Source organism: Sarcophilus harrisii, chromosome 3 (genome assembly GCF_902635505.1).
Source record: "Sarcophilus harrisii chromosome 3, mSarHar1.11, whole genome shotgun sequence".
Classification (NCBI taxonomy): Eukaryota; Metazoa; Chordata; class Mammalia; order Dasyuromorphia; family Dasyuridae; genus Sarcophilus; species Sarcophilus harrisii.
Window position 1 is genome coordinate 554843674 of NC_045428.1, and position 25243 is coordinate 554868916.

The 25243-nt window shown below is 37.4% G+C and overlaps 1 protein-coding gene across 5 annotated transcripts; it reads right to left on the minus strand.

Annotated features, from left to right (window-relative positions):
* Positions 1–440: 440 nt before the first annotated feature.
* FAM76A (family with sequence similarity 76 member A) lies at positions 441–23489 on the minus strand. 5 transcript variants are annotated; one of them, XM_031962473.1, is made up of 10 exons: positions 22893–23489; positions 20446–20510; positions 18548–18602; positions 17222–17374; positions 14534–14694; positions 13110–13196; positions 12425–12556; positions 8282–8420; positions 3404–3505; positions 441–2886 (listed from the first exon to the last, which is right to left on the minus strand). In XM_031962473.1, the coding sequence occupies exons 1-10, from the start codon at positions 22971–22973 to the stop codon at positions 2800–2802; spliced, it is 1062 nt and encodes a 353-aa protein (XP_031818333.1). In that variant the 5' UTR covers positions 22974–23489; the 3' UTR covers positions 441–2799. The 5 variants fall into 5 exon arrangements, with proteins under 5 accessions (XP_031818333.1, XP_031818335.1, XP_031818336.1 ...); XM_031962475.1 differs by having other exon boundaries at positions 8282–8417; positions 22893–23486; XM_031962476.1 differs by lacking the exon at positions 22893–23489 and adding an exon at positions 20650–22809.
* Positions 23490–25243: the final 1754 nt, after the last annotated feature.

Below are 25243 nucleotides of genomic sequence, written 5' to 3' on the forward strand. Positions count from 1 at the left end.
CTTTTCCTTCCAACCTATACTTCACAGAACTGCTCCAAAATTTGGAGGAGGTGGGGTGTAGAGGAATGGGAGGGAATTGAAGAGTTATAAAAATATTTTATTAAAACAGGTTTAAAAAATTAGTTTTCTGAGATGATTGTAGGCAGTCCTGAAGCAATGTAGGAGAGGAATAAACTAGATTAAAGCTTCTTAAACTGTGGTTTGTGATATGAGGTTGTGTAACTGAACTGGGGGGTGTGTGTCATGAAATCATAATTTATTATCAGTAAATATTTGATTTGTATAACTTTTATATACCTTTATCTTGGAGTCATGTAAAAATTTCTGAGGTGAAAAGGGATCACAAGTGGAAAAAGTTTAAGAAGCTCTGAACTAACCTTTTAAGAAAAAGATCCTTTTCTTTGAGACTATAAATATTCATATAATGACCAAACAAGAAATGAATAGAAAAAAAATTGTATTTCAGTCAATAAGAATTTTTTACACTCTTACATCTGTCAAAGTCTGTACAAACCAAAGCATTCCTGCATTTTAAAATTTCCATTATTACAAACATACAAAGAAACAACGGTGTTACTAAAAGTCACCTATTCAATTTCATGATAAAACAGCATCATGATTTTAAAAACCAATATTTCAAATCCAGGGGCCCCCTCCCTCCCTTTCGAAATCTAAGGAAAGTTAGAAAATGTGTGAATTCGCTTCATATTAAATGTTGAGTTTAAAAAAAAAAGCTTTAGTACAAAACTAAGTTTGTCATTTTATGGTATCACATTTGATGTAACAATTTCGCAATCTCTAAGGTTTAAAAAACAGTATCTATCACATTTTTTTCAACCTTTTCTTCAAACTTAGAACAAATGTACCTGAATAATATTGTCTGATCTTCTTTATTTAAAGGTTCTGATTCAAAAAAATACACAATTAACTGGTACTGCTGGTCCCCCTTGTTTGGAAGGGAACCTGGTATTTCAAATGACAGCAACGTATGGACAACACAACACACATACTTTATTTATACCCCTTCTAGATAAGGCAAAGAGATCCATTTCCAGATCTGTTTTTTCTTTTTCCCAATTTTGTTAGTTAATCTATATGTGAGATTTGAGATGTCAACAAACCTGGAAATAGCTATATTAAGTCACCAGTGTACTCCATTCTCAACTGTAATATTTTGCTTCTAAAAAAATGCACTGAAGCTGAATCCATCCCTATAATCATGCTACCTTAGACTCATTCATTCATCTCTTAGACACACACACACACGCACACACACCCTCCATTGCGTTTGCCTCAAATTCTTGCTTGCCATTTGATTAGTTGTGTGGTATCTCATGGATCAATGGGGCCAAAGTAATGGGTAACTTTATACGAGTTATTTATTATTATCTACTACTTTGTGTAGTTGAGTATGTTTCATGGTTTAGACTGTAAATCTTAATCCCACACGATTTTCTCTCAAATATATGCTGGGTTAACAAAGGTGGGGCTTATTAAGAGTATGCAAATAGAACTGCAAGTTCATGCTCCCTATGAAACAAATAACCCAAGTGTATCGTCTACTGAATGTAAGTAATTGGGACACCTTGGGCAACACTCACAATTATGTCTGAGAATGGACTATATGTAAGGGATATTTTCCCATTTTATTTCCATCAAAATCTGAGGATGGTGTCACACACACACACACACACGTACGGACACACATAGTGTCTCTCTCTCACACACGCACACACAGCAGTAGCAGCAGCAGCAGCAATATTTCTCGCAATCCTTCCTTCTGACTCAAACAGCCTATCCCAAGATGGCTCATGCTCTATAGTTTGCAGTTTTTCCAATTCACTATGTTCATTGGCAGTGACTTAATCTGACAACTGGTGTTGGGAAGGAAAGGGACTCAAAAACCAAGTAAGTGGCAGTATGAAAAAAGTTCAAAATTAATTACATAAAATAATTAGGAAAGTGAAGATGTCCAGTACAACCTGGACAAAACTTTCTAACATTATCTAAAGAGACACTTTTGAAATCCCTGTTCCCTCCTAAAATGTCTCCTCAAATGCCCTTTTCTTAATGGGTCCTTAAAAAAAAAAAAAAGCACCTAATGCCCTACTTCTGAATCCAACTGTTTCATTCACTTTAACCATCAACATTATGAAACAACTAAGCAGTAAATCAGATGAAATTGCCATTCTTTTCTGTAGTCTAAATGGAGATTGGGATGGTTTTTTCAATAGTTATCACAGCTCTGTCACAAAGCAAACTAGCTGGTCTGATTATTTCCCTTTCTCAAGAAAAAGGGTTTTCATTTTTTGTTTTTTAAATAAATAAACTTCTGTCTATATATAGTACAAAGTTCATAGTATACCTGGAAAAAAAAAAGTAGCCCCTGAAGCAGCAATTTAATGGAGAGTGGAAACCTCCATTGGGTTAAGTCCTGTTAGAGTGGCAGCTTCTGAGTTCAAAAGGTGGCAGTGATAATATTTACCCAATGCCAAACTATTTGTTCATGGGAAATGCAGGATGCAGGAGTGGGGAAAATAATTCCTTCTGCACAAAACACTGAGCAGTTACCACTATAAAAAACAAAAAGAAGTACAAAAAATAGAGAGATAATCAATTTAACCCTGACACCCTCCAGTATGCGATCCTAATGTAACACACCAGATGTTTCCACCCTGCCCACAGCCACAGTATAAAAGGAGATTCCTGGGAAAGCTTGCAGCTCCCCGTAGAGCCATGCCTCCAGCACCAGCCTAAGACTTCCTGTTGCTGCTGCTCAAGAAGCTCCCAGGTCATTTTTCATGGAGAAGTCATTGCTCCTGACTTCTCAGACTTTTTGCCCTTTGACAAAGCAGCTGCTTGTTTCAGAAGCTCTCGGTTTTTGGCCTGGAAACAGTGCAAGAATAAGGTTTTAACAAGTGGAGACCTGTAATCTACATAGAACAGGAGAGTTGCAAAGGCAGAGACATAGGTAGGAAAATAAGGAGAGGGGAGAGAGAGAAAGCAAAGGTGGCAAAAAGCTACCAATGAGCATGCGTGAACCTGGAAAGGAATGCAATCACCCTTAAACAAACTTGATGATCATGAGGAACCCCCATCACCCTGCTGCACAAGGGGTTATACATTTACAAAACATGGAGATTCTTGTGTGGTGAGTACTTTATAATCTGAATGTCTGAAATTTTATTCAGCTTATATGTAGGCAAAGAAAATACAAAGTTATAAATATTACATTTTCTGAGTGAATTAAATCTGAAAAGGCATAAGGTAAAAGAGTAGAAGATACTTATAGATTCATAGATGATTTACCATAATTATGAGAACAGTTTTCTAAGTACTTGTTCATTTAAAATATGGCCAGTTCTATATAAATATTTCACCACATTGAAAGAAACTCCATCACCTGTAACTGCTCTGTGACTTCTTTGTGGGTCTTCTCCATTTGATTCATTTTGGCTCTCATCTGAGATTCCTGGTACTGGAGATCAGCTTTCAATTCAGTAATCTGAAAAAAGATAGGACAAAGGGAATTCCTTTGAACTAAGGAACTGGATAACCTCTTGAAAAGATCATCTTTAAATCCAGTGATCTTTCTATCTCAAGGTCCATACCTAAATCATCTAAAAACCAATGATTTTCCTTTTCCTAAAGATCTCTGGGAGATTTTGTCAGTTCCCTAAGGAATACATTACTAACATATCAACAGAAAATTTTTCTGTTCCATATAGCTGGTAATACAAAATCTAATTCATTCTTTAATTTTCTTTAGATCAAATAATTCCAACTTCAACCTTTTCTCATCCAAGTAATTTTCCTATACTCCATTTCCAAACTGTTCTACAGAACCTCTTCAACTGCCCCAAATCCCTCCCAATAAGTGGCACTGAAACAAGATGGAGAGCACAATTCCCGTACATAAAAGTAGAAAGAATACTTTGCTACTACTTGCATTTAAAAGCCCTCTTATTTAGAATAAAATCTTCTGCCATTGTTTTAGCTCTCAAATTGTTGATCCTAAGACTCTTAACATTTTTTTTCTTCTGGGCTCAGACATTTCCTATTTTCTATTTTAACAGTACTCTTTTATTCTTTAAATACATTAATTTCTATTTGTGCCTACTGATGTTCAACTTTTTACTTGTTGCTCTAATTTATGAGTCATTTAAAATTTTATTTCTAGCTTCTACTCCAAATGAGATGCTAGAAGCAGAGGAAAGCCTATGAAAGACTAATGTTATTGACATGCTAGTGACCAACCACCCCAGAAAATTTGGTTTCTAGCTACTAAAGACAACATAGCTTTCTTTTGATAGCAATATATATATTTGAAATAATAGTGAATATATAAGCATAAAGAACTAGATGAGTTAAAATTTCATGAAGTGAAGACCACTCTCTTACATAACCTTCCAAATTAAGAAGCTGATTCCAAGATGTATATGAATTGATGTAAAGTGAAATGAACAGAACCAGGAAAATACTATACATAGTAACAAAACACTGTGTGAAGATCAACTCTGAATGACTTACTTCCTCTAAGCAATACAGTGATCCAGGACAATTATAAAGGATTCATGATGGAAAATGCTATTTACATCCAGAGAAAGAATTGATGGACTCTAAATGTAGATAGAAGCATACTATTTTCATCTTCTTTATTTTTTTTCATGATTTTTCCCTTTTGTTCTGTTTCTTCTTTCACAATGACAACTAATATGGAAATGTTTTAAATGATTACACATATATAACTGATATAAAATTGCTTATCATTTACGAAGAAGGGAGGAGAAGAAGGAAAGAAGAACAATTTGGAATTTTAAAAAATCCTTTCTTTTTCCTTTTAATAATATTTTATTTTCCAAATACATGCAAAGAATAGTTTTCAGCATTCACCTTTTGCAAAACTTTGTTTCCAAAATTTTCTTCCTTTTTCCCCCCCTCCCCAAACAGCAAGCAATATGATATGTTAAACATGTACACTTCCTATAAACATATTTCCATATTCAGCCTGCTGTGCAAGAAAAATCAGATCAGAAGGGAAAAAACACGAGAAAGGGGGAAAAAAAAACCCCAAGCAAACAACAACAACAAAAGGTGAAAATACAATGCTTTGATCCATATTCACTCTCCATAGTTCTCTCTGGATGCAGATAGTACTTTCAGTCATAAGTCTATAGAAATTGCCTTGAATTACCTCCTTGGTGAGTGAATTAGTTGATCATCACATAATATTGCTTTGTCTGTGTACAATGTTCTCTTGATTCTGCTAACTTCACTTAACATCAGTTCATGTAAATCTTTCCAGGCTTTTCTGAAATTAGCCTGCTTATCATTTCTTTTAAAACAACAATACTCCATTCATATAGCATAACTTATTCAGCCATTCCCCAACTGATGGGCGTTTCCAGTTCCTTGCCACTACAAAAGGGCTGCTACAAACATTTTTGCCCATCTGGGTCTTTTCCCCTCTTTCACAATCTCTTTGGGATTGAGACTTCGTAGAGATACTTTTGGATCAAAGGGTATGCACAGTTTGACAGCCCTTTAGACATAGTTCCAAATTGTTCTCCAGAATGGTTGAATCATTTCACAACTCCACCAGCAATGCATTAGTGTCCCAGTTTTCCCATATCCCCTTCGACATTCATCATTATGTTTTCCTGTCACCTTAGCCAATCTGAGGTATAAAGTGGAACCTGAGAGAGGTCCTAATTTGCATTTTTCTAATCAATAATAATTTAGAGCATTTTTTCATATGATTAGAAATGGCTTTAATTTCTTTATCTGGAAATTGTCTGTTCATATACTTTGATCAATTGGGGAATAGCTTGTATTCTTATAAATGTGAGTCAATTCTCTCTATATATATTAGAAATGAAGTCTTTATCAGAAACACTGTAAAAATTTTTCTCAGTTTTCTGTTTCCCTTCTAATATTAACTACACTGGTTTTGTCTGTGCAAAAACCTTTTAATTTATCAAAATTATTCATTTTGCATTTTATAATGCTCTCTAGCTCTCCTTTGGCCATAAATTTCTCCCTTCTCCACAGATCTGAGAGACAGACTATCCCTTATTCTCCTAATTTGTTTATAATATCACCCTTTATGTCTAAACCATGAACCCATTTTGAAATTATCTTGATATAGAGTGTTAGATATAGGGTGTCAATGCCTACATCCTACCATACTATTTTCTAATTTTCCTAGCAATCTTTGTCAAATAGTGAGTTCTTATCCCAGAAGCTGGAGACTTTGGGTTTATCAAACACTAGATTAGTATAGTCATTGACTATTGTGTCTTATGAACCGACTATTGTGTCTTATGAACCTAACCTCTTCCACTGATCTACTACTTTGTCTTAGTCAATGCCAAATGGTTTTCATGACACTTTATAACATAGGTTTAGGTCTGATACAGTTAGACCACCTTTCTTTGCATTTTTTTTTCATTAACTCCCTTGAAATTCTTGACCTTTTATTCTTCTAGATGAATTATTTTTTCCCCAGCTCCATAAAGTAATTTCTTGGAGATTGATTTTCAACAAGATAATTTTAAGGTAATTCCAATTGACTTGTGAATGAAAGTGCCACCTGCATCCAGAGAGAGAACTATGGAGGGTACATATGAATCAAAACTTAGTCTTTTTACCTTTTTTTGTTGTTAATTGCTTGTTTTTTTTTAATTTTTTGTGTTTTTTTCCCCTTTTGATCTGATTTTTCTTGCACATGAGCATCTGGATATAACTTCATTTATGTGAAGTGTTTTGTAATTAATTGTGTTCATATAGTTCCTAGTTTTGTCTTGGGAAGTAGACTCCCAAATATTTTATATTGTCTACAATTATTTTTATTTTTTTACTGAGGCAATTGGGGTTAAGTGACTTGCCTAGGGTTACACAGCTAGGAAATATTAAGTATCTGAGGCTGGATTTGAACTCAGGTACTCCTGACTTCAGGGACAGTACTCCATTCATTGTGCCATCTAGCTGCCCCTATAATTATTTTTAATAGCATTTTTCTTTCTGTTTCTTGCTGCTGGGCTTTGTTGGCAATATACAGAAAGGCCAATGATTTATGTGGATTTATTTTATATCCTGCAACTTTGCTAAAGTTGTTTCTAATAGTTTTTTTTGTTGATCCTCTAGGGCTAAAAATACCATATCATCTCAAAAAGTGATAATTTTGTTTCCTCATTACCACTCTAACTCCTTCAATTTCTTTTTTCTTCTCTTATTACTAAAGCAAACATTTCTAGTACAATGCTGAATAACAGTGGTGATAATGGGCAACCTAGTTTCACCTTTGATCTTATTGGAAATGCTTCTAACTCATTCAAACTAAAAGTTTTGTAAAAATGAATACGAAAGCTCTCTGTATTGGCAAGGAATTGAAAATTGAATAGATGCCCACCAATGAGGGAATGTCTGAATAAGTAATGATATAAAAATGTATTGTAATTTTATTATTCTACAGGAAATGATGAGCAGGCTGACTGAAGAAAAACCTGGAAAAACTTTCATGATTTGATGCTAAGTGAAATGAGCAGAACAAGGAGCAGAAGCAGGAGTACATTATATACAGTAACAGTAAAATTATGTAACAACCAACAATAATAAACTTAGATCTTCTCAGCAATGCACTGGTCTAAGACAATTCCAATAGATTTGGGATGGAAAATGCCATCCGCACCCAGAGAGAACTATGGAAACAGAATGTAGATCAAAGCATAGTATTTTCACCTTTTTTATGTTTGCTTTTTTCTTTCTCGTGATTTTTCCCCTTTTGTTCTGATTTTTTTTGCATAACATAATAAATATAGACATATGTTTAAAAACACTATACATTTATAGCCTATAATGGATTGCTTGCTGTCTTGGAGAGAGGGAAGGTAAGGAAGGAGAAGAGAAAAAATTTGGAATATAAAATCTTGCAGAAATTAATGCTGAAAACTATCTTTACGTGTATTTGGAAAAATAAAATACTACAAAAATTTTTTTAAAAAGAAAGTTAAAAATGAATGCTAAAAATAGCATTCATTTCAAAAAATATTATTTAAAAAAAAAGAAGTTGATCCCAAACATCACACAAGAGCAAATTATCAAGGAAATGACAGAGAAAGAGTGCAGAATCCTGGAAGACTAATAGGAAAAATGGGCACCTTCATATAATACCCATTTAAAAAGCAATCTTCCTATCTTCAAAGGTATACGCTATCACATGTACATATACACACACATACACACACACACACACACACACACACGTCTGAATCAATAATACCTTCTTTTCTTTTTCTAAGATCATCTGATCCTTCTGATGAAGCATCTTCTTAAGTGTAGCCACTTCTTCCTTTAGCTGGGCAATGATGACAAAGTGATCAGTGCCTGGAGAGTCCAGAGCTAAATCTGGTGAAAAGCTGCTTTTAAAAAAGAGGGAGAGCAAGAAATTAGATGAAATTTTCCATCCACTGTTTGTGGTCTCTGGAGCCAGGTTCTGGTTAAGGTCACTGAACAACTACAACTGAACCGTTCCAACAAAGTACCTGCAATAGTGCAGTTTTTTCGTTCACATTTAGTACTCACATGATGCCTCAGTAGAAATCAGGAGATTTCATCTTGTTTGAGCTATTTTAAAGATCCTGTTGACTTAATATGTTAAAATTTTTATTATTTTGTTCTGAATGGAATAACAATTTGGAGGACTTTGCATAAACTTCTCAGAGTCTCCCTTCAGATGTATCTCTGCACTTTAGCATGGAAAAAGTTATAATTGGGTAGAACTGTTGAACAGCTGCATTCCAACCCAGAGGCAATCCCATCTTTAAAAAGCAATAAATGAAAAGAAGACTTGATTAGGAGAGAAACTGGTTTTCCCAAACAGTTAAGTAATTTAGTGTTAAAGAGCTTTAACCATCTGGCTACTGTTTTATCTTCTCAGTAAAGGAACTTCCATGACTGTCAGACACGAGAGAAAAACAGGGAAGCAGTGATAAAACTCTGGGACCACATGCTGGTGTATTTCCAACTGGATTTCAAAGTAGGACAAGAGTAAAGAATTCCATTTTACCAAAATGGTAGTGAACTGTTTTTTGAATCCTCTCCTTGCCATTTACCATCTGAGTGCATGGAACCTCTCTGGGCCTTGGTGTAAGATGAGGAGTTAGACTAACTGACTCTAGTATCCTTTCCAGCTCTACATATCATTATTAATCTAGGATTCTATCTCCCTACTTCTCCCCATCTATGCCATTCCAAAACAAAACTCTAATTTCACCTAATTGACATTAAACTGGGATTAGTGAATTTAATGACGTAAACTCAGTGACATTAAAGCACATGCCCAAATGCAGGTGGTTTCTACCCATGCAAAAAACTGGAGACAGATAGCTAAAATGCAAAAATGACTGAGCAGAGGCAGAACACCCACTCCTTGTTATAATCACATGGTGAGGCAAAGGAAAAAGACCGAGGGGGCCAAAGAGTGACCCTTGATGCTAACCTGCAATGTCTTTGTTTGATGAGGCAGAGTTAAGAGAGGGTGGCACAATCTGGGAGATCCTGGCCCAGCTGCTGGGTCTTATACCTCAGGAACAACCTTTCTTTTTAGGAGAGATTCTCCTCCCTAAGGAGAATTTATTAAAAAAAAAAAAAAAAAAAAACTACAACTGAAGAATAAAACAAGAAAAGTAAAGAAATAGTTCAAATTTATACTGGTGATGTGGGTTAGGGGAACTGTGGCAGCTAGGATTATCCTAGACTCAGAGTAACAGCAAGTGTCTCTGCAGAGAATGCCTTCAGGTTAGAGCATTTCTCCCCTTTGTTGCTAGCAGGCTTTGCCTGCCAGCCTGATCTTATCATGGCTCAATCATTGGCAAATCTGGCAGTGCTAAACCCCAACTCTCCTCCTTGAATGAACAGAGACTCTGCACAGCAGCTTTCCAGGAAGGGCTCAAAATATCAAAATGCTCATATGTATCATACACAGAAGAAAATTAAGTGGAAGCTTTAGACAAGCTCCATAATCCCATAGGAAGGCTGAGGATAAGGAATATGAAGGTCAATTGTATTTCCAAAACTGATTATTTAACCCTGACAAGAAACTCAACCTCTCTACAATGATTATGCCTAACATTGTAATAGCACTTTAGTGAGGTTCTGCAAAGTTTATTACATACATTTAATCCATAAAGCTGCTGGCTTTTTATATAAAGAGATCATAAGTCATTCATGGCTTCTCACCTTATTCAAGAATTAACAATTTCATATAAGATGAGGAAATAGGTACAAAAAAGTGATCCAATGATTTTCTCTCAACTGCTAATCAATCAATAAGCACTTATTAAGCATCTATTCTATGCCCAACACTGTGCCAGACATGGAACTGAATCTAGGTTTTCTGGTTCCAAGTCCAGACTCTTTGTATTAACCCAGATGAATGGAGAAAAAAGAAGGAAGAAAGAAGAAGAATCAAATGAAAAGAAAGTTTAACTCATCAAAACTTCATCTAAGTTTTAGAAGAAAGATTCAGAATAAGTCACAGAGGCTAGAGGAAGGTGAGGAGAAATAACAGGTACAACAAATATTTGTTTGAAAAAGTCAACCCCAAGACTGGCTCCCAAATATGAACAGAATGTAATCTGTTCAGATTGCTGTAACTTAAGAAGTCTATTTGAATGGGATTAAAAGTGATTGCTATATGTTTCTTAGAGAAAAAAAATAGTAGGGAAATGAGGGTTTTTCCTCTCCAGATTTGATACTTTTTGTTACAATTTCAACAAGACAAATCTGCAAAGATGAGTGATAAGAGGCCCTAAAAGAAGGAATTTTATAGGAGATTGGAAAAGAGAAATAAAAGGCTAAAAAATCCTAAAAATGTGAAATTTCTGGTTAATTAAGGAAACAATGTGATTTATATATCGTTAAGTTATTAGATAAAGAAAACAAAGTTCTGTGAGATGCATGAAAAGGAAGGGACAAGAATCAGATAATATGAAGTTTAAGAAACTTGCAGATGACAAGTGAATTCCAAAAAAAAAAAAAAAAAAAAAAAAAAAAAATCAAAGGGCTAAAACACAAGGAAAGAGTGAGTGATTTTTTTATGTTAGAACATCAAAGGAGGAAATGTGTTATCAATACACTGAAAATTAAGGAATTAAAGTAGTTGTAACAGTTGATTGCTTAGAAATGACAGTGACTAGAATAGCTAGTTATGTACAGCAGAAGAGCTCAATAAATGCATTTATTTTCTTACTGTTAAAGAACAGTTAAGAAAACTATATTTTTAAAAAAGAAAGTGGGGAGCAGAAAGAAACAGTCCAAGGGGACTGAAGAGAATTGAATAAGGAAAACTTATTTTCACTCATATTTAAGCTTTAAAATTTTCTGCTAAAAAGAAAAATTATAACTAACTAGAAAAGAAATGCATAAGGAATTATAATAAAGAAATTTTAGAATAGAATGTTTTTTAAAAAAACATTTTATAGTATATGCATTTCCAAAATCAATTTTGAATAAAAACTTACAAGCAGAAAACATGTGAATAACTCTTTAGAAGAATGCTTCTATGTATAATTTAGAACAATTGCTACTGATCCCTTAGTTCAGAGCCTACCTATTATTATATACGACATTCTGAAATTTTACATTTCTGGGATTAAGTCTTATGGCTCATTAGGCAGGAGTGTCCCACTAGAGAAAAGCAAATACCTTAGATAATCAGTTTATAACTTGAGTAGCAGACAGAATGGAAAGGTATTAATTTAGCTCTATCTGTGGGGCAGACTCTAAAGTAAGGCCAAAATAAAGTAATCCAAGAAACCCAAAATAACAGAGAATCAATCACCTTACAGTAAAATGTACAGACTTCTGTTTTTCAGGCAGTTTAACCTTATCCCAGGGTCAATAATAAGCTTTTTGGAAGGCCCTGGCCTTGGCTTCATTGCCTAGCTTTTGCAGCATTCACTTTAAATCCTGCTACTGCAGAGACTCTCCACTTCAAAAGTTTCCTTGCAGGCCTGGCCAGGCAATCGGAGGTGATAGGAAACAATCTGCACTTGCCCTAGGGTGTTTAGGGCTTCTCAGGAACATTGAATCTGACTAAAAAGAAGAAATTCCTTACAGTTCATTCCCCCCACTCAATTTGCACATTTAAATTAGATTCAAGAAATCCAGAATCAACAGGACCAGCTATCAGAAGAGCAACTGTGAGGGATTTGAAATAAGTTGAAATGATGACTAATAAGTGATTAATGAATTTAAAAGACCTTCTATTCCACTAAAATCAATAAAAGCCAGCCCTGGAGAGCCTGCACGATGATCTGCTCCCGATTTCATTCTACTCTGGAGGGAGATCCTTCAGGGGGACACTTTCCAGAACGGAGATAATTCCAAGGATTTAGGGGAAGAGCATGTCAGGTGATCTCACTTCAGGATGCCAGTGCCTGGAGGAACAGGATAATGGTTGGCACCAAGACTCTGTTGGGAAGCAGCCCACTGCACCAACACGGACGGGGCACTCTGGATATTAGGACAAAGCAGCTCGTAAGAGGAAGGAACGCTGAGAAGGAGAGAGGAAAGCGAGGAATAAAAATATGCATTTATACAAGTTTAAAATTAAATATATAGCTACATATCTATATCCATCTCATGCTTTCCTTATATAGCTTCTGAGCTGGTCACAGAAAAGTCTCACCTTTTTTTTCTGAACAGAAGGAAGATGACATAGATTGAACCAGCTTTCATATTTACAATCTGTGTTCACTATAACTTGCTTTCTCTGCCTCTCAGACCAACAAGACTACTAAGGGGTGTTCCCAGTATAGTCCACAATGACAAAGTGGCTCACAGTTTTTCTCAACCTAGAACTACTACTAACTACTGTGAAAAACTATGCCTGATGGATTACAGGGTTCAAAGGCTATAGGATTGTTAACATTTCTAAAAGTTCATTGATGAGGACAGAACCATAGACAAATATCAACAAATGTAAGCAGTGATATTAGCACCTGTGTCTAGTAGCAAAACATTCTGAAATGTGCCCCTTTTATAGAAACTGCACATGCATCTCATACATCTCTCACACACAAACAACACACACACAGCTAGCTCACCTGTCTCCATTAGCAGTGATAGCATCAAACTTAGGTTTCTTCTTTGGAATTTCATTCTGAATTGAAGATGTAGACAGTGTTTTTTGGCTTTAAACAACAAAAAAAAAAGGAATACATTAGAAACATAAACAAAATAGTAAATGAAGTTTCATTTCATTTTCACAAAAGGCACAGGCTATGGCTATGTAAAGTGCAAATTCGTTTTCATATTATTTAAGTGAATCATATAAACAAATTGCTTTTCAATTACAGATTTTGCTTCCTAAATGGCTGAACAGCTAAAACAGAATTTAGTTATTTATGGTTATTTTTAGTTTAAAATAGTAACTCATATCTCCTTTAGCTGTAATAAAGTCCTTTCTTTCCCCAAAACGAACAATGTAGTAGAGGTTACCCCAGTTTTGTAGATGAGAGAAAATGACAAAAACTACCTCAAAATTAAGTTCCTGGGTTGTTTAGTGGCTATGAAACCCAGGTCAATAAAGGCTTGATCTTATTAAGCTGCTAAATTCTGAGGCCCACTGCAGTGTTAAAAACTCCTACTCTTGAGAAACCTTATTCTGTTTCTGAAATCATCAAAATTAAAAAATCATCAAAATCTATATCTGATCTCCACCTAGTTTAATCAAGACAGTCTAACCTAACCTTAAAGTATGGCATAAAGCAGGTTAAATATTCCCCCCCGCCCCAACCTCAGCTGTTGTTCTAATGTCCCCTCTGCCCTTACTACAGTTAATTTCAACTATGTCCTTACTACAGTTAATTTTAACAAGTTTTAATTTCATTTTATTAGGCTGCTTAAAGATGCCAGGAGATGATAGGGAATAGTGGCAAGAACGCTGCAGTTCTTGGTGTCCATTTTTCATCAATGAAATGCTCTTATTTAATATCTGAGGACCTGACTTAATGGAACTCCTTAAACAGCACTTCCTATAATGTGCTAGATATTCTGAAAAGGAGTCTATGATCAGTCACAATAGGACTGCTTTCTGTGTGGTCCTCCAAGTGAAAAGATCTAGAATGTGGTTCACATATTTGCCTAAATGAAGAGTAAAGCAAAGCTCTCTTGTCCCAAAAGACAAAATAAAAATAACAAAGATTTCCCTCATAAAGTGTGAATTAACTTTGGCTGCAACCTGGAGGTAACCCTATTCATTCCAGGAGGCTTAAAAATACTACATGTGATAGTCATGTAAACTTCATAAAAATTTCCTTAGAGCAGCACACCAAGTATACCAGTAAAACCTAACTTCTTGATGTACTGTTCGCTTTAGATAATCTTGTAAATGAGCTTCTATGAGAAAACTACCAAAGTAAAAACACAAAGAATTATGCAAAATAGCAACCCTACTACTGGGGTGCTCAGCACCCAGTCCAGCTTTTCAGAAAGAAAGTTTTTTCAGAAAAAAAAGTCTCTGCCTTACCTGTTAAAATGGCTCCCAGAACTCAGCCGGCTGTACTGTTCCTTCTCCTGATGATGGCCTGCTCGGGAGGAGCTGCTCAGGTGCTTCCGCTGCTCTCTGGTTTTCTGAAGGACTCGCTTGTATGACAACGTACACAGCCAACACAGCAACTTCCCATCTACCTGAAAGACCAAGACAAGTTAAAATGGAGAGGTTTGTGCCTCTTTTTCTCTATCTCAGAATACAGGTCAATGCTGAAATCTTTCAAAAGAGAACACACTGGGGATGGGGCTGGGAACTGGAGAAGACAAGATGATGGGATTATCATGGAGAAAAAGGACAAGATGACTCTGCTTAGCCCCGGAGGGCCAACAGAACAAGGAGCAATGGGTCTCAGTTGTGAAGATATTCTTGATTTAAAGAAAAGTTAAACTTTCCAAGCTACCCAAATATGGAATGGATGGCTTTCACAGGCAATGAATTCCTTACCACCAACACTGGACATATCATTGTTAAACATGATGTAGAGGGGTTCTTTTTCAATTAACTCAGACTAGAGCACAAGAGGACTAGAGTGCAAAGAAAGTCCATAAACTTGGAAGGAAAAAAAAAAAAACTCTGTTATCTTTATTTTCACACATCTTTGGTTTTCTTTGTAATCATATGTGTTTTATCTCATACATTTAAAAATATTACTCTAATATCTCTGATGCATCACAGTAGTAAATTTCCAAAATGAAAAATAACCCCTGAGTAAAGTGCAACAGAGAGAAATTATGCCATATTGATATCAAATGCCTTTCTTCTCTACAAGCACATGATCACAAACAATGTTTTATCTTCAGAAGAACACCAAATAAATAATGCTCAACAAAATCTTAAAAATATTAATTCCTAGGAAACACATTTAGTTAGACTTGTGCTAAAATGAAAAACAAAGATCAGCTCTGATGGAGATTTTTTGTTCTATATCTTGTCTAGATTTCATTAAGAACTTTTCTTAAGCTTATCAAAAAGTTGATGTGACCCAGTAGAAACAGCTCAGGCCAGAAGGCATGATGTTAGAGATTCAATTCTGGAATTTTGCCACTTACTGGCTACAACACTGTAGGTGAGTCACTTTACCTTTTCTTATCTCAGTATTCCCTTTGGTAAAATGGAAATACCATCTGCCCTATCTCACAGAGTTACAAGAACCAAAGGAAATGATGAAGGCGAAAGAGCTATGCACACAATAAAATCATATATAAAAATAACAATAGTTAATATTTATTTTAAGCTATTATTGGTATTAACCTGTCAGTCCAGTCAGTATGTTTATTGTGAAATTTATTTTTAGCAAAGGAAAAAAGATCAGACTTCTCAAAATGTTAGCCGAAGGCATGATTAAAAAAATAAAAGGCTTTCTCTGGGAAACTTAACCTTAAATGCACAATGTAATTCAATAAACATATAGTAAACTGATGCAAAGAAAGTAAACAGATCCAGGAAAACAATATACACAATAATAATGCAAATGGAAAGAATAAAGAAATTGAATATTGCATAATTAAAATGACTAAGCTTGGCTATAAGAAGAGTAGAGAAGGGGAAGCTAGGTGGCACAGTGGAGAGAGCACCAGCCCTGGAGTCAGGAGGACCTGAGTTCAAATGTGACCTCAGACACTTAACACTTCCTTAGCCGTATGACCCTGGACAAGTCACTTAACCCCAATTGCCTCAGGGGGAAAAAAAGAGTAGAGAATATATACTTCCTACCTTTCTGTGCCCACATGAAGAAAACTATGAATGTGGACAATTTCATGAATGGTCAGATGTAGCTATTGTGTTCACTGATTTTTAATTGCCTTCCCCCCCCCCCCCCCCAATCTTTGTTATAAGAGATTCCTCACAGGTAAGGGAGGGAAAGACATATTTGCAAATAAAGATATTAAAAAAAAAAGATGAAAAATAACTTAAATCCAGGACACATTGTTAAACACCTGTGGAAAGGGAGAGGGAGGGAATAATTAAAATGCAATACTTTAGAGAACGTGCTTTCATTGGTATGGCCGCTCCTTCTACCAATACAGACTGTGGTTCACTATACCTTTGTCAATTGCTGTAATCAAAAATACTCATTGTCTCGTGGCCAATAGTGTTGAGTTCACCCATATTTCATGAAGCTGGTCCCTGGGTGACAGATAAGAGTTCAGCCCTACCCCCTCACTCTGAGATTTCCCAGCTTAGTAAGCCTTGCCAGAACCTGTATTGACATCCCCTGGAAGAACTCACTATCACATCCATGTCCTCATGAGGTAGCACAGTAGGCTCTACTATAGGATTAGTGGAGAACAAAGAACAAATAAGTAATTCTTTTCTATTCTGATGGAATTTCTGTATTCATGGAGTTTTTAATCCAAAATTCACTGAAAAAATAAAATATTTTAAAAAAGAATCTTCCTTTGTGGCTCATTTAAAAAAAGATTCTACTCTTCACTGAAGTAATACCTAATAAATTTCCAATTACCCATCACAAAAAAACTAACTGGATAGATAACCCTAAGCATGAACTTGAAAAAAAAACTGTCATCAAATTAAACTTTTGTCTCAAAAAACTAACAAAATGTTAAATAACATATCCTATAAAACCTGATAATTTTGAATAATAGTAATAATTATTATTGACTTATTTTCTTTAACAAAAGCATATGGGGGAAAAAGACTCACCTTCTTTCTGTCATCTTTCCTGTCAAAGGCACACTGCTGTTTGCACTGTTCACAAGAGTATGGTGGTCCATACTTCTTCTCTGAGTTTGTACAACGCTGACATTTATTGCCAATAAATGCTGCAATAATGTTGCAATACTGACAAGGCTTGGGCTTAAAGAGAAGAGAGAAGGATAGATAAAAGCTTAGTACAGCATCTATAATAACAATAAAAATGGGTTGCTTTTTACACAGGAAAGGTAGATTATTTTTAGCTTGTCCTGCCTTCTCCCACTTCTAAGCCACTGTATATGTGTGTGTGTGTGTGTGTGTGTGTATATAATAATAATACTATTACTACTACCAATATTGGCCTATTCTCTACCTAATGAAGTTTTTCTCTTCTTTCAAGGTTCAGTCCAATTATCATCTCTTCCATATCCTGATCTTCATCTACAAGTGATCTCTTAAATTTCTCAGGCTACTAACTTCTACACAAGTGATCCCTTTCTAATGTCTATTTGACTTATTGTCTCACTTCCTTACTAGAGCATAAGTATCTGAAAAGCGGAGACCATTACTTTTCATCTTTATATCACCAACACAGTGATTTTGCATGTTAATAAGCTCTTAATAAGATATTTGTTCAATTGAAAAAATGGTTATTTTTCTGTGCAATGTACTTCAAAGTGCTAAAAAGAAATCAATAGAACAAGTCCTTTGTAGAAAGCAGCAAATTTCTGAAAAAACATCTGCTTTGGAGTGTCCCAAAATCCTACATGTTACTGAACCAAAATGAATGTAAAAGTCAGTTGTTTTGCCTGGTTTCTACTCTCCAAAAAGCTGCCCTGAATAGGCACGAAGCTTATAGCATGCAAATTCTAAATAGTTCACAGACGAATACAGAAAAGAATGGAAAGACTTCTAAGAACTTGGACAAAATGAGGTCAAGCAAAGCCAGGAAAAACAGTTGCTATACACAATGACTAACACAATATAAATGGAAAGAAGAATGATAACAACCACAAAATCCATGCAAGCGTGGTATGATTATAATGCCCACCCATGAACCAGAAGAAGAGTGTAAGGAAATATGCTTCTCTCCCTTCTTGGCAGAGGCCACTGACATGGACAGTGGAAAGCTGCAGCCCCTGGCCGATTCAGGTGACAAGCTGGGCAGCCTGGCCCACCTGACTTCTTCCCCCTTTTTCTTTTTGATTCCTTGTTACAAAGCCTTGCCCCTTCTAGGGGAAGGTTCTATTTGGAAATGATGACTATATAAAAATAAAAGATATCACTAAAGCATTTTTTAAAAATGAAGAGAACTCTTGAGAGATGTCTACTTACCGTTCCATACAACTTTACATTCTGAGCACATTTCTTGCATATCGTATTAGTTTTACTGTTAAGGGAAAAACATATAAAAATCTTCAGAAAGAAAAATTGTTTTATATAGAAAAATGATCAATACCTAAAGACTGGGAAATTGCCTTTCAAAAAGCAATTTAGTTATAATATTTATGTGAACTGAAATATTACTATCTGGTGTGATTTTGTGGATACTCTGCTACCTTACAGAATATAGGGCTATGAAAATAAATCATATAATAAAATTATTTCAGGTAGAGGTTATCTTTTATTTCTAGCAACTGAGGTGGTTTTTTTTTTGTTGTTGTTTTTTTTGATAGGGAGGGGAAGATGTCAAACAAGAATTTGATAGATATGGTAACTAAGTTATTTAGTAGTTATTAGTATTCCCAATACCACCAGGCAGTATAACTGGTACTTCTGTTATAGATTGGGTCAGCAAAACATATAAAATCAAAACTGGAAGGTTTACAAGTAAATTATTGGTAGGAAAAAAAAAATCTTCAATAAATAAAGAATTCTGAGGTTTGAATTTAAGATACATTAGGAAAAGTATGTGGGATAAATTTAGGAAGCTTCACTCAATGCTGTTTCATGTTTTCCTTCATAAGAAAAGGCATAAAAAAATCACAAATGTGGAAGAAAACTGTTGAAGCTGTGATTTTAATATCTGTCTACAGTGTGGATAACAGCTCATTTTCCATAATGATTTCCATAAAATCTAAGCTCATGAAAAAAGTAAGTGTTCCCTCATTCCCTTTTTGAAATTCTAAGAGCCATAATACAAATCAAATATACCTATGAGCTAATGATTCAGGTTAGTAAAAAAATCTCCTGCTAGGTCCATTGATTTTCAGGGAAGTTTCTGCCTAATATTGCTTAGAAACAATATTTAAAATAATCCGAGGGCTCTTAAAGAGAATATAAAAATATTAACACCCCAATATATTCTAAAATGTTATGACTAAATATTTTCCCAGGCTAACTATAAAAGAGAAATACCACAGACTTTTAAGATAAAAAAAAAAAAAAAAAGAAAAGCAAACTAAATATAATTGAAAAAAATTACTTGTCTAAAATAATTTCCAAAAAATTATCATCTATTTCTAGAGTATAAATTAACCTGTAAGAATTGGAATGAGGATCTTGCACAGCTATATATTGCACAGCCAATCTCTTCTCATTTGAAATTTATAAGGAATTTTTGCTAATGATATACATACCAAGGTGCAATAGAAATATTTGATTATTCTTATTTTATGGATAAGGAAACAAGCTAGAGAGCCAAGGTCACACATTTAATAAGTGTAGGAGACCTAATTTCAGGCCCTACTCTCACTACTGGACCACAGTAGAAGAGATGCCCTAGTAGAAGTAGTTCTTGCCAGCAGATATGAATCTATTTATTCAAACAGCTTTTCAGTTACACATGTCTTTCACTAAAGCTTTTTATTCCCATTATATTCAAAATTATAAGTTTGCATATGTTAATACTCAGAAATCACAGAAATGGGCCTTTCTGAGAAGGTAAAGTTAACAAGTAATATACATTTCTTAAGGAGGTGCTGTATTAATATAAATTTCACAAGTAGTGAGGGACAATAATTGATACTTAAAGCAAGCCTACCAAGTTTCCCAAAGTATCTCAGTCTTATCTTTCTGAAGCAAAGATACAGAGAGAAAAGACTCAAGGGAACAGTATTATTAAAAAGAGAAATTACAATAATGAAATGGCCAGGGGCTTAATAAAAAGCAGCCTGAGTAAGAAATTAAGTATTTTTAGAGAGTACAATTTTTTTTTTTTTTTTTTTTTTTACGGGAGGTAAATGTGTTTATAAAAAAGACACGAGAAAAACCATTATCAATGGAAACTTTACCTTTCCTGCTGAAATTCAGTTCGACAATAGGTGCATTTAACAATAGGATGTGCAATGCGACACTCCTGTAATGAAATACAATTGTTAAAATCAGATGTTAAAATACTTGGGGACAAAAACTATAAATAGAGGACACATGCTGGAAAGAACCCTAGAATTATTTAACTTTGGCAAGTCATTTACTCTTCATGTCAATCTAGTCACCTGGAAAATGAGGAGCATGACCTCTGGGATCCCTTTCCATTTCTGGGAGATCATACTGGACAAAGAAGAAAGAGCACAGGATAAGGAATCAAGGGAACCTAGGATTTAATATTGGCTCTGTTACTTGCTACAGGTATATACTTGGGCTAGTTCCTCACCTTTCTGGGGATTGATTTCTCAGTAAACAAACTTATTAAGCACCTACTGTTTGCTAGCTATTCTGCTGAGTATCAAGGAAAGGTAAAAGATTTTGGAGCTCACCTCCTAGAGAGGGGAGAGAGCAGGCAAATAATTATGTACATAAGAGATAAATACAGGAAAATGCAAAATGTCTCAGAAGGGAAACTAGTAAAGGAATTCTGCAGAAAGTCAGGTTTAAGTTCAGTCTTGAAAGAATGGACAAGAGAGAGCATTTCAGGAATGGGGCACAGGGAGAAAGCCCTAGAGTCAGGAGAATTAAGCATTGCAAGCAACAGCATTTAATCCAGTGAACTGGACAGAAGAGTATGTAAATACTGTATAAAAAGATTTTAAGGTAGGAAGGAGCCAGGTTGTGAAGAGCTTTAAATGCTGGAGGATTTTAGTTGATTCTGGAGGATCCTAAGTTTGGGGGTGACATGGTTTTTTTGTAAAATGAGAAGGCTGGACTAAGTAATCTCTAAAGATAATAATAAAAAATGCATACATATACCTATTTCTTGGAACCCAAATAGATATTATGAGACCACATAAGACATTCAACTATCAAAGTTCTCCAGATAGCTAATAAAAGCAGAAGGAAGATACCTTACTCTCTTCAGTAAAATGTGAAAACTCACAGCCAAAATGGGAAAGCCAGATTACTGTTTATTTTAGAATATCTAATGTGTACTGCTTGAGCAATAATCATCTAGATATCTGGCTAAGGGACTTATAAATGTCACTTCTCTATGCTAAATTTACCTGAAAACTGGAGACAAGGCTATTTGATGGGAAATCAGACATCTTGATGCAAGTCTAAAAAATTACATCAACTCGTCAAAGTCACTGAGTCAGATCAGCGAGTTAGAAGGATAAGGAATCTTAAATATGACCCTCTTTGATCTCCTTATTTAGAGATGTGGAAATTAAGCCCCACAGGATGAAGCAATTTACCAAGCACTACAGGTTTCAGAGCTGCAAGGGATTTTATGGATTATTTGAGCCAGACAATTAAGGACAGAAAGGTCCCTAAAAGATTAATAATTTGCCAAACTCACCAAGGTATTAAATAGTAAAAGTTAGATTCAAATCTATTTCCTCTGCTCTCAAATGCAATGTTTTTTCCACTAAGTCACTTTTTCCAGAAAACAGCAGTGAGATGGGATAGCAGGGTAATTTTGAGTCTGCAAATCTTTTGACTTCTTCCATTTGCCTTCCTTTGGGGCCAAAAACCTATTTAATGAGTGGGGCTCTGGAATGAATGGTACATAGGCGCTTCTCTGCCATTCCTATGAGCAACAGCATCAATAAGGATAGAAAGCCGAGATTAGCGGAAGTGCTTTAAGGTTTACAAAGCACTTTATTCACCTGGCTGAGGTGAGGCAGAAGCTATTTTTATTCCTTATTCTTATTTCAGCATCACGCACAGGAAAGATCTTGACTCAAGTCTCTCCATCTAGTTAACCCTCTCTGAGGCTCTCCTTTCACCAACCCCTTTCCCTCGGAAAAAGGGGGGTTCCAGCCCCTCCCTCAGGAGGCAGCGAGGTGAGAGACAAGCGCGCAGAACTCGCGGTCTGGAAGAGCCGGCGCGCGCTGTCACCTCCCAGCCGCGGGAGTCCGCACCAGTGCCCCCCCTCGGTGGACCTCAGTTTCCTCGAGGCATAATGAGGGAGCCGGCCACCACCGCTTCCAGCTCTCTCCATGCCGGGACACCAGAGGCGTCGAGGTCGAGGTGGGCGGGTGCCCAGGCCGTGGAACCAGTCCCGGGCCGTTGCTAAGCACCAGAGGAAGCCGCGGGCAGGCGGGCCCTCGGGGGCCTTGAGGCAGCCGCGCGGGGGTGCGGCTGGGCGGAAGCCGGACGGGACGGTCGGCACCCTTTGTTTCCGCCACCTCTGCCCGTTCCCCCCAGGCGCGGGGCGCAAGCCGGTGGAAGCTCCGGCCTCCGCCCCCGCCCCCTGCGCGGGCTGCCCTCGGCCCCCGCCTCCTCGCGGCCGCCCAGCCCCGCCCCGGCCCGGACGCCCCGCGTCCCGCCGCCCGCCGCCGCCGCCGCCGCCGCCGTTCACCTTGCACAGCTGCTGCCCCTGGGACAGCGCCTCGAAGGGGAAGCGCTGATGGCATTTGGTGCAGGCGTAGAGCGCCGCCATGTCCCACTCCGGGCCTCAGCCCCTGGCCGCGCTCCGAGCTCGCCCCGCCTCGAGCTTCGCTTCTCCCCCTGACAGATTCAACCCCAACCTGTAGCCACCGGAGGCGGAGGCGACACAGCGGGGAGGGGCGGGGCGGGCACAGTTGCTCTTCCCGCCTACTCATTGGTCTGACCCGACGTCCATCCCAAGAAGAGAGGCGGAGTCCGGAGGCTTGGGACGTTCCGATTGGGTCGACAAGACCGACGCCATAGGTGACACAACGAAACCGCGGTTATGTAAAAGCCAGGGTCACGCGGGCGGGCTACCGAGAGAGGCGGGGCCCGCGGGGAAAGGTTTCGCTTTGCCCCGGCGAGCTTTAGGCGTCTATGCCGTGCCTATACCTTTTCACTGCCTTTTCTTTTGCTAGCCTACTGTCCGCAGTTGCCACTCACCCCTAGAGGGTGAAGGTGGAGGAAAAAAACAAAACAAAACAAAAACAACTCGCAAGTCTCGCGAGAGACTTCTTCCCTAGGTCCCGGGGAAGTTGAAAGGCGTTGCGCGAGTCCCGCACCTCCTCTAAGGAAAAGGGCGGTGCCTTATAGGAGTGAAGATGGGCACCGGGGGGCGGAGCCTGGGCTAGAGAGGGGCGGGGTGGAGTACTTGGCGGAGGAGGTGCATGGGGCGGAGCCAGCGCAGAGAGAGGTGGAAGGTTTGGGTGGGACGGAGCCAGAGCCCGGTTTGGGGAGGGAAGCAGCAGCATCCCTGGGAGGACAGGAGCCAGGTGGCTCAGGGATCGAAGTTTGTTATAGGGGATTTGAGAAGCTCCCAATCTAGTGAGACTGGACAGGAAGGGGCGAAGATGGGTTTCGTTTGCTGCGCTCTATATGAGGGGGAGGGTCCCCGATCCGATTCTGAAAGGGAGGCTGTCCCCACGTGGGAAGAGGAGGGATCACGAATGGGGACCGTCTGGAGGGAGCTCTCCCTTCAGGGAAAGGAACTCTCGGGTGATAGCACTCCTCCCCGAATCCTCCACCAGGTTGCCCCTCTGTCATTTCCAGGCTAACTTCTTTTCTCTCTGTTTTGTCCTGACACAGACATCCAAACTGGGCTTAGGTATTTTTTGTTGTTGCTCTCAATGGTACTTTATTTTTTCAATTACATGCAAAGATAGTGATCAACATTTATTTTTGTAAGCTTTTGATTTCTATTTTTTTTCTCCCTCTCTTAAATCCCCCCTGCCCAAGAGAGCAAGCAATCTGATGTAGGGTATTTATGTAGCTGATGGAGACACCAGTACCAAATGGTTTAGAAGCGCCAAAATTTGGGGTTTGGTCATGTAAAGAATAATTATTCTCTTTGGCAAAAGTTAGGGGAAGAGGTTACAGACAAAATAAGAGTTATAATAGACACCAGGAATGTTAAATATGAAATAGAGTGGGAGAGCATTATGAACAACAGGTTCCCCAGTGGAACTCACAATTATCCAGGAGAAGGGGATCATCCCATGGGGTTGGGGCATGTCCTTAGGTGGTAAGCTAAATCCTGAAAAGGACTTAGCATCCCAAAAAAGTTAGTTAACTATGAGGAGGAGTGGGTTAGAACAGATATCATGTGGCATGGAGTGGGGTTTAAGGGAAAAAGATGCCACAAGGCAGAGTGCCAGTGGTGAACTGACCCAAAGAAGGACAATATGGAAGCCATGGGTCATCACTTATTTTATGGGGAAAATTTGGCCTCAGGAACTTGGCATAACTTGGATTCTTTTTTTATCTTTATGGAGTAGTTTTATGTTAATTCCTCTCATGTGCTCTTCATTTCAACCCAACTGGCCTCATGATAGTCCCCATTCATGGTATCTCATCACTTATGTTGTTGCACAAGCTGCCCTCCAAGCTCTCCCTCCTTACATCTTCCCCTTGAAATTCCTTGTTGTTATTCAATCATGTCAGTTGTGCGTCTCTCCATGAAACCATTTGGGATTTCCTTGGCAGAGATTGGAGTAGTTTGTTATTTCCTTCTCCAGCCATTTTATAGATGTGGGAAATGAGTCAAATGACTTACCTAGGGTCACATAACTAGTAAGTGTTCCTGATTCCAAGTGTCATGTTCCATCCATTGCACCACCTATTGCTTCCTTCTGAGTTCACTCAAGTGCCACCTCCTACATGAGGCCTTTACTGATTCTTCTAGTTACTTTTCAATTTTTCTTTATTTTCAGGACTAGAATCATAATAAGCCCTTAATAATTGTTGAATTGAAATTAATTGAATTTACCTTGTCCTGTTGTCAGC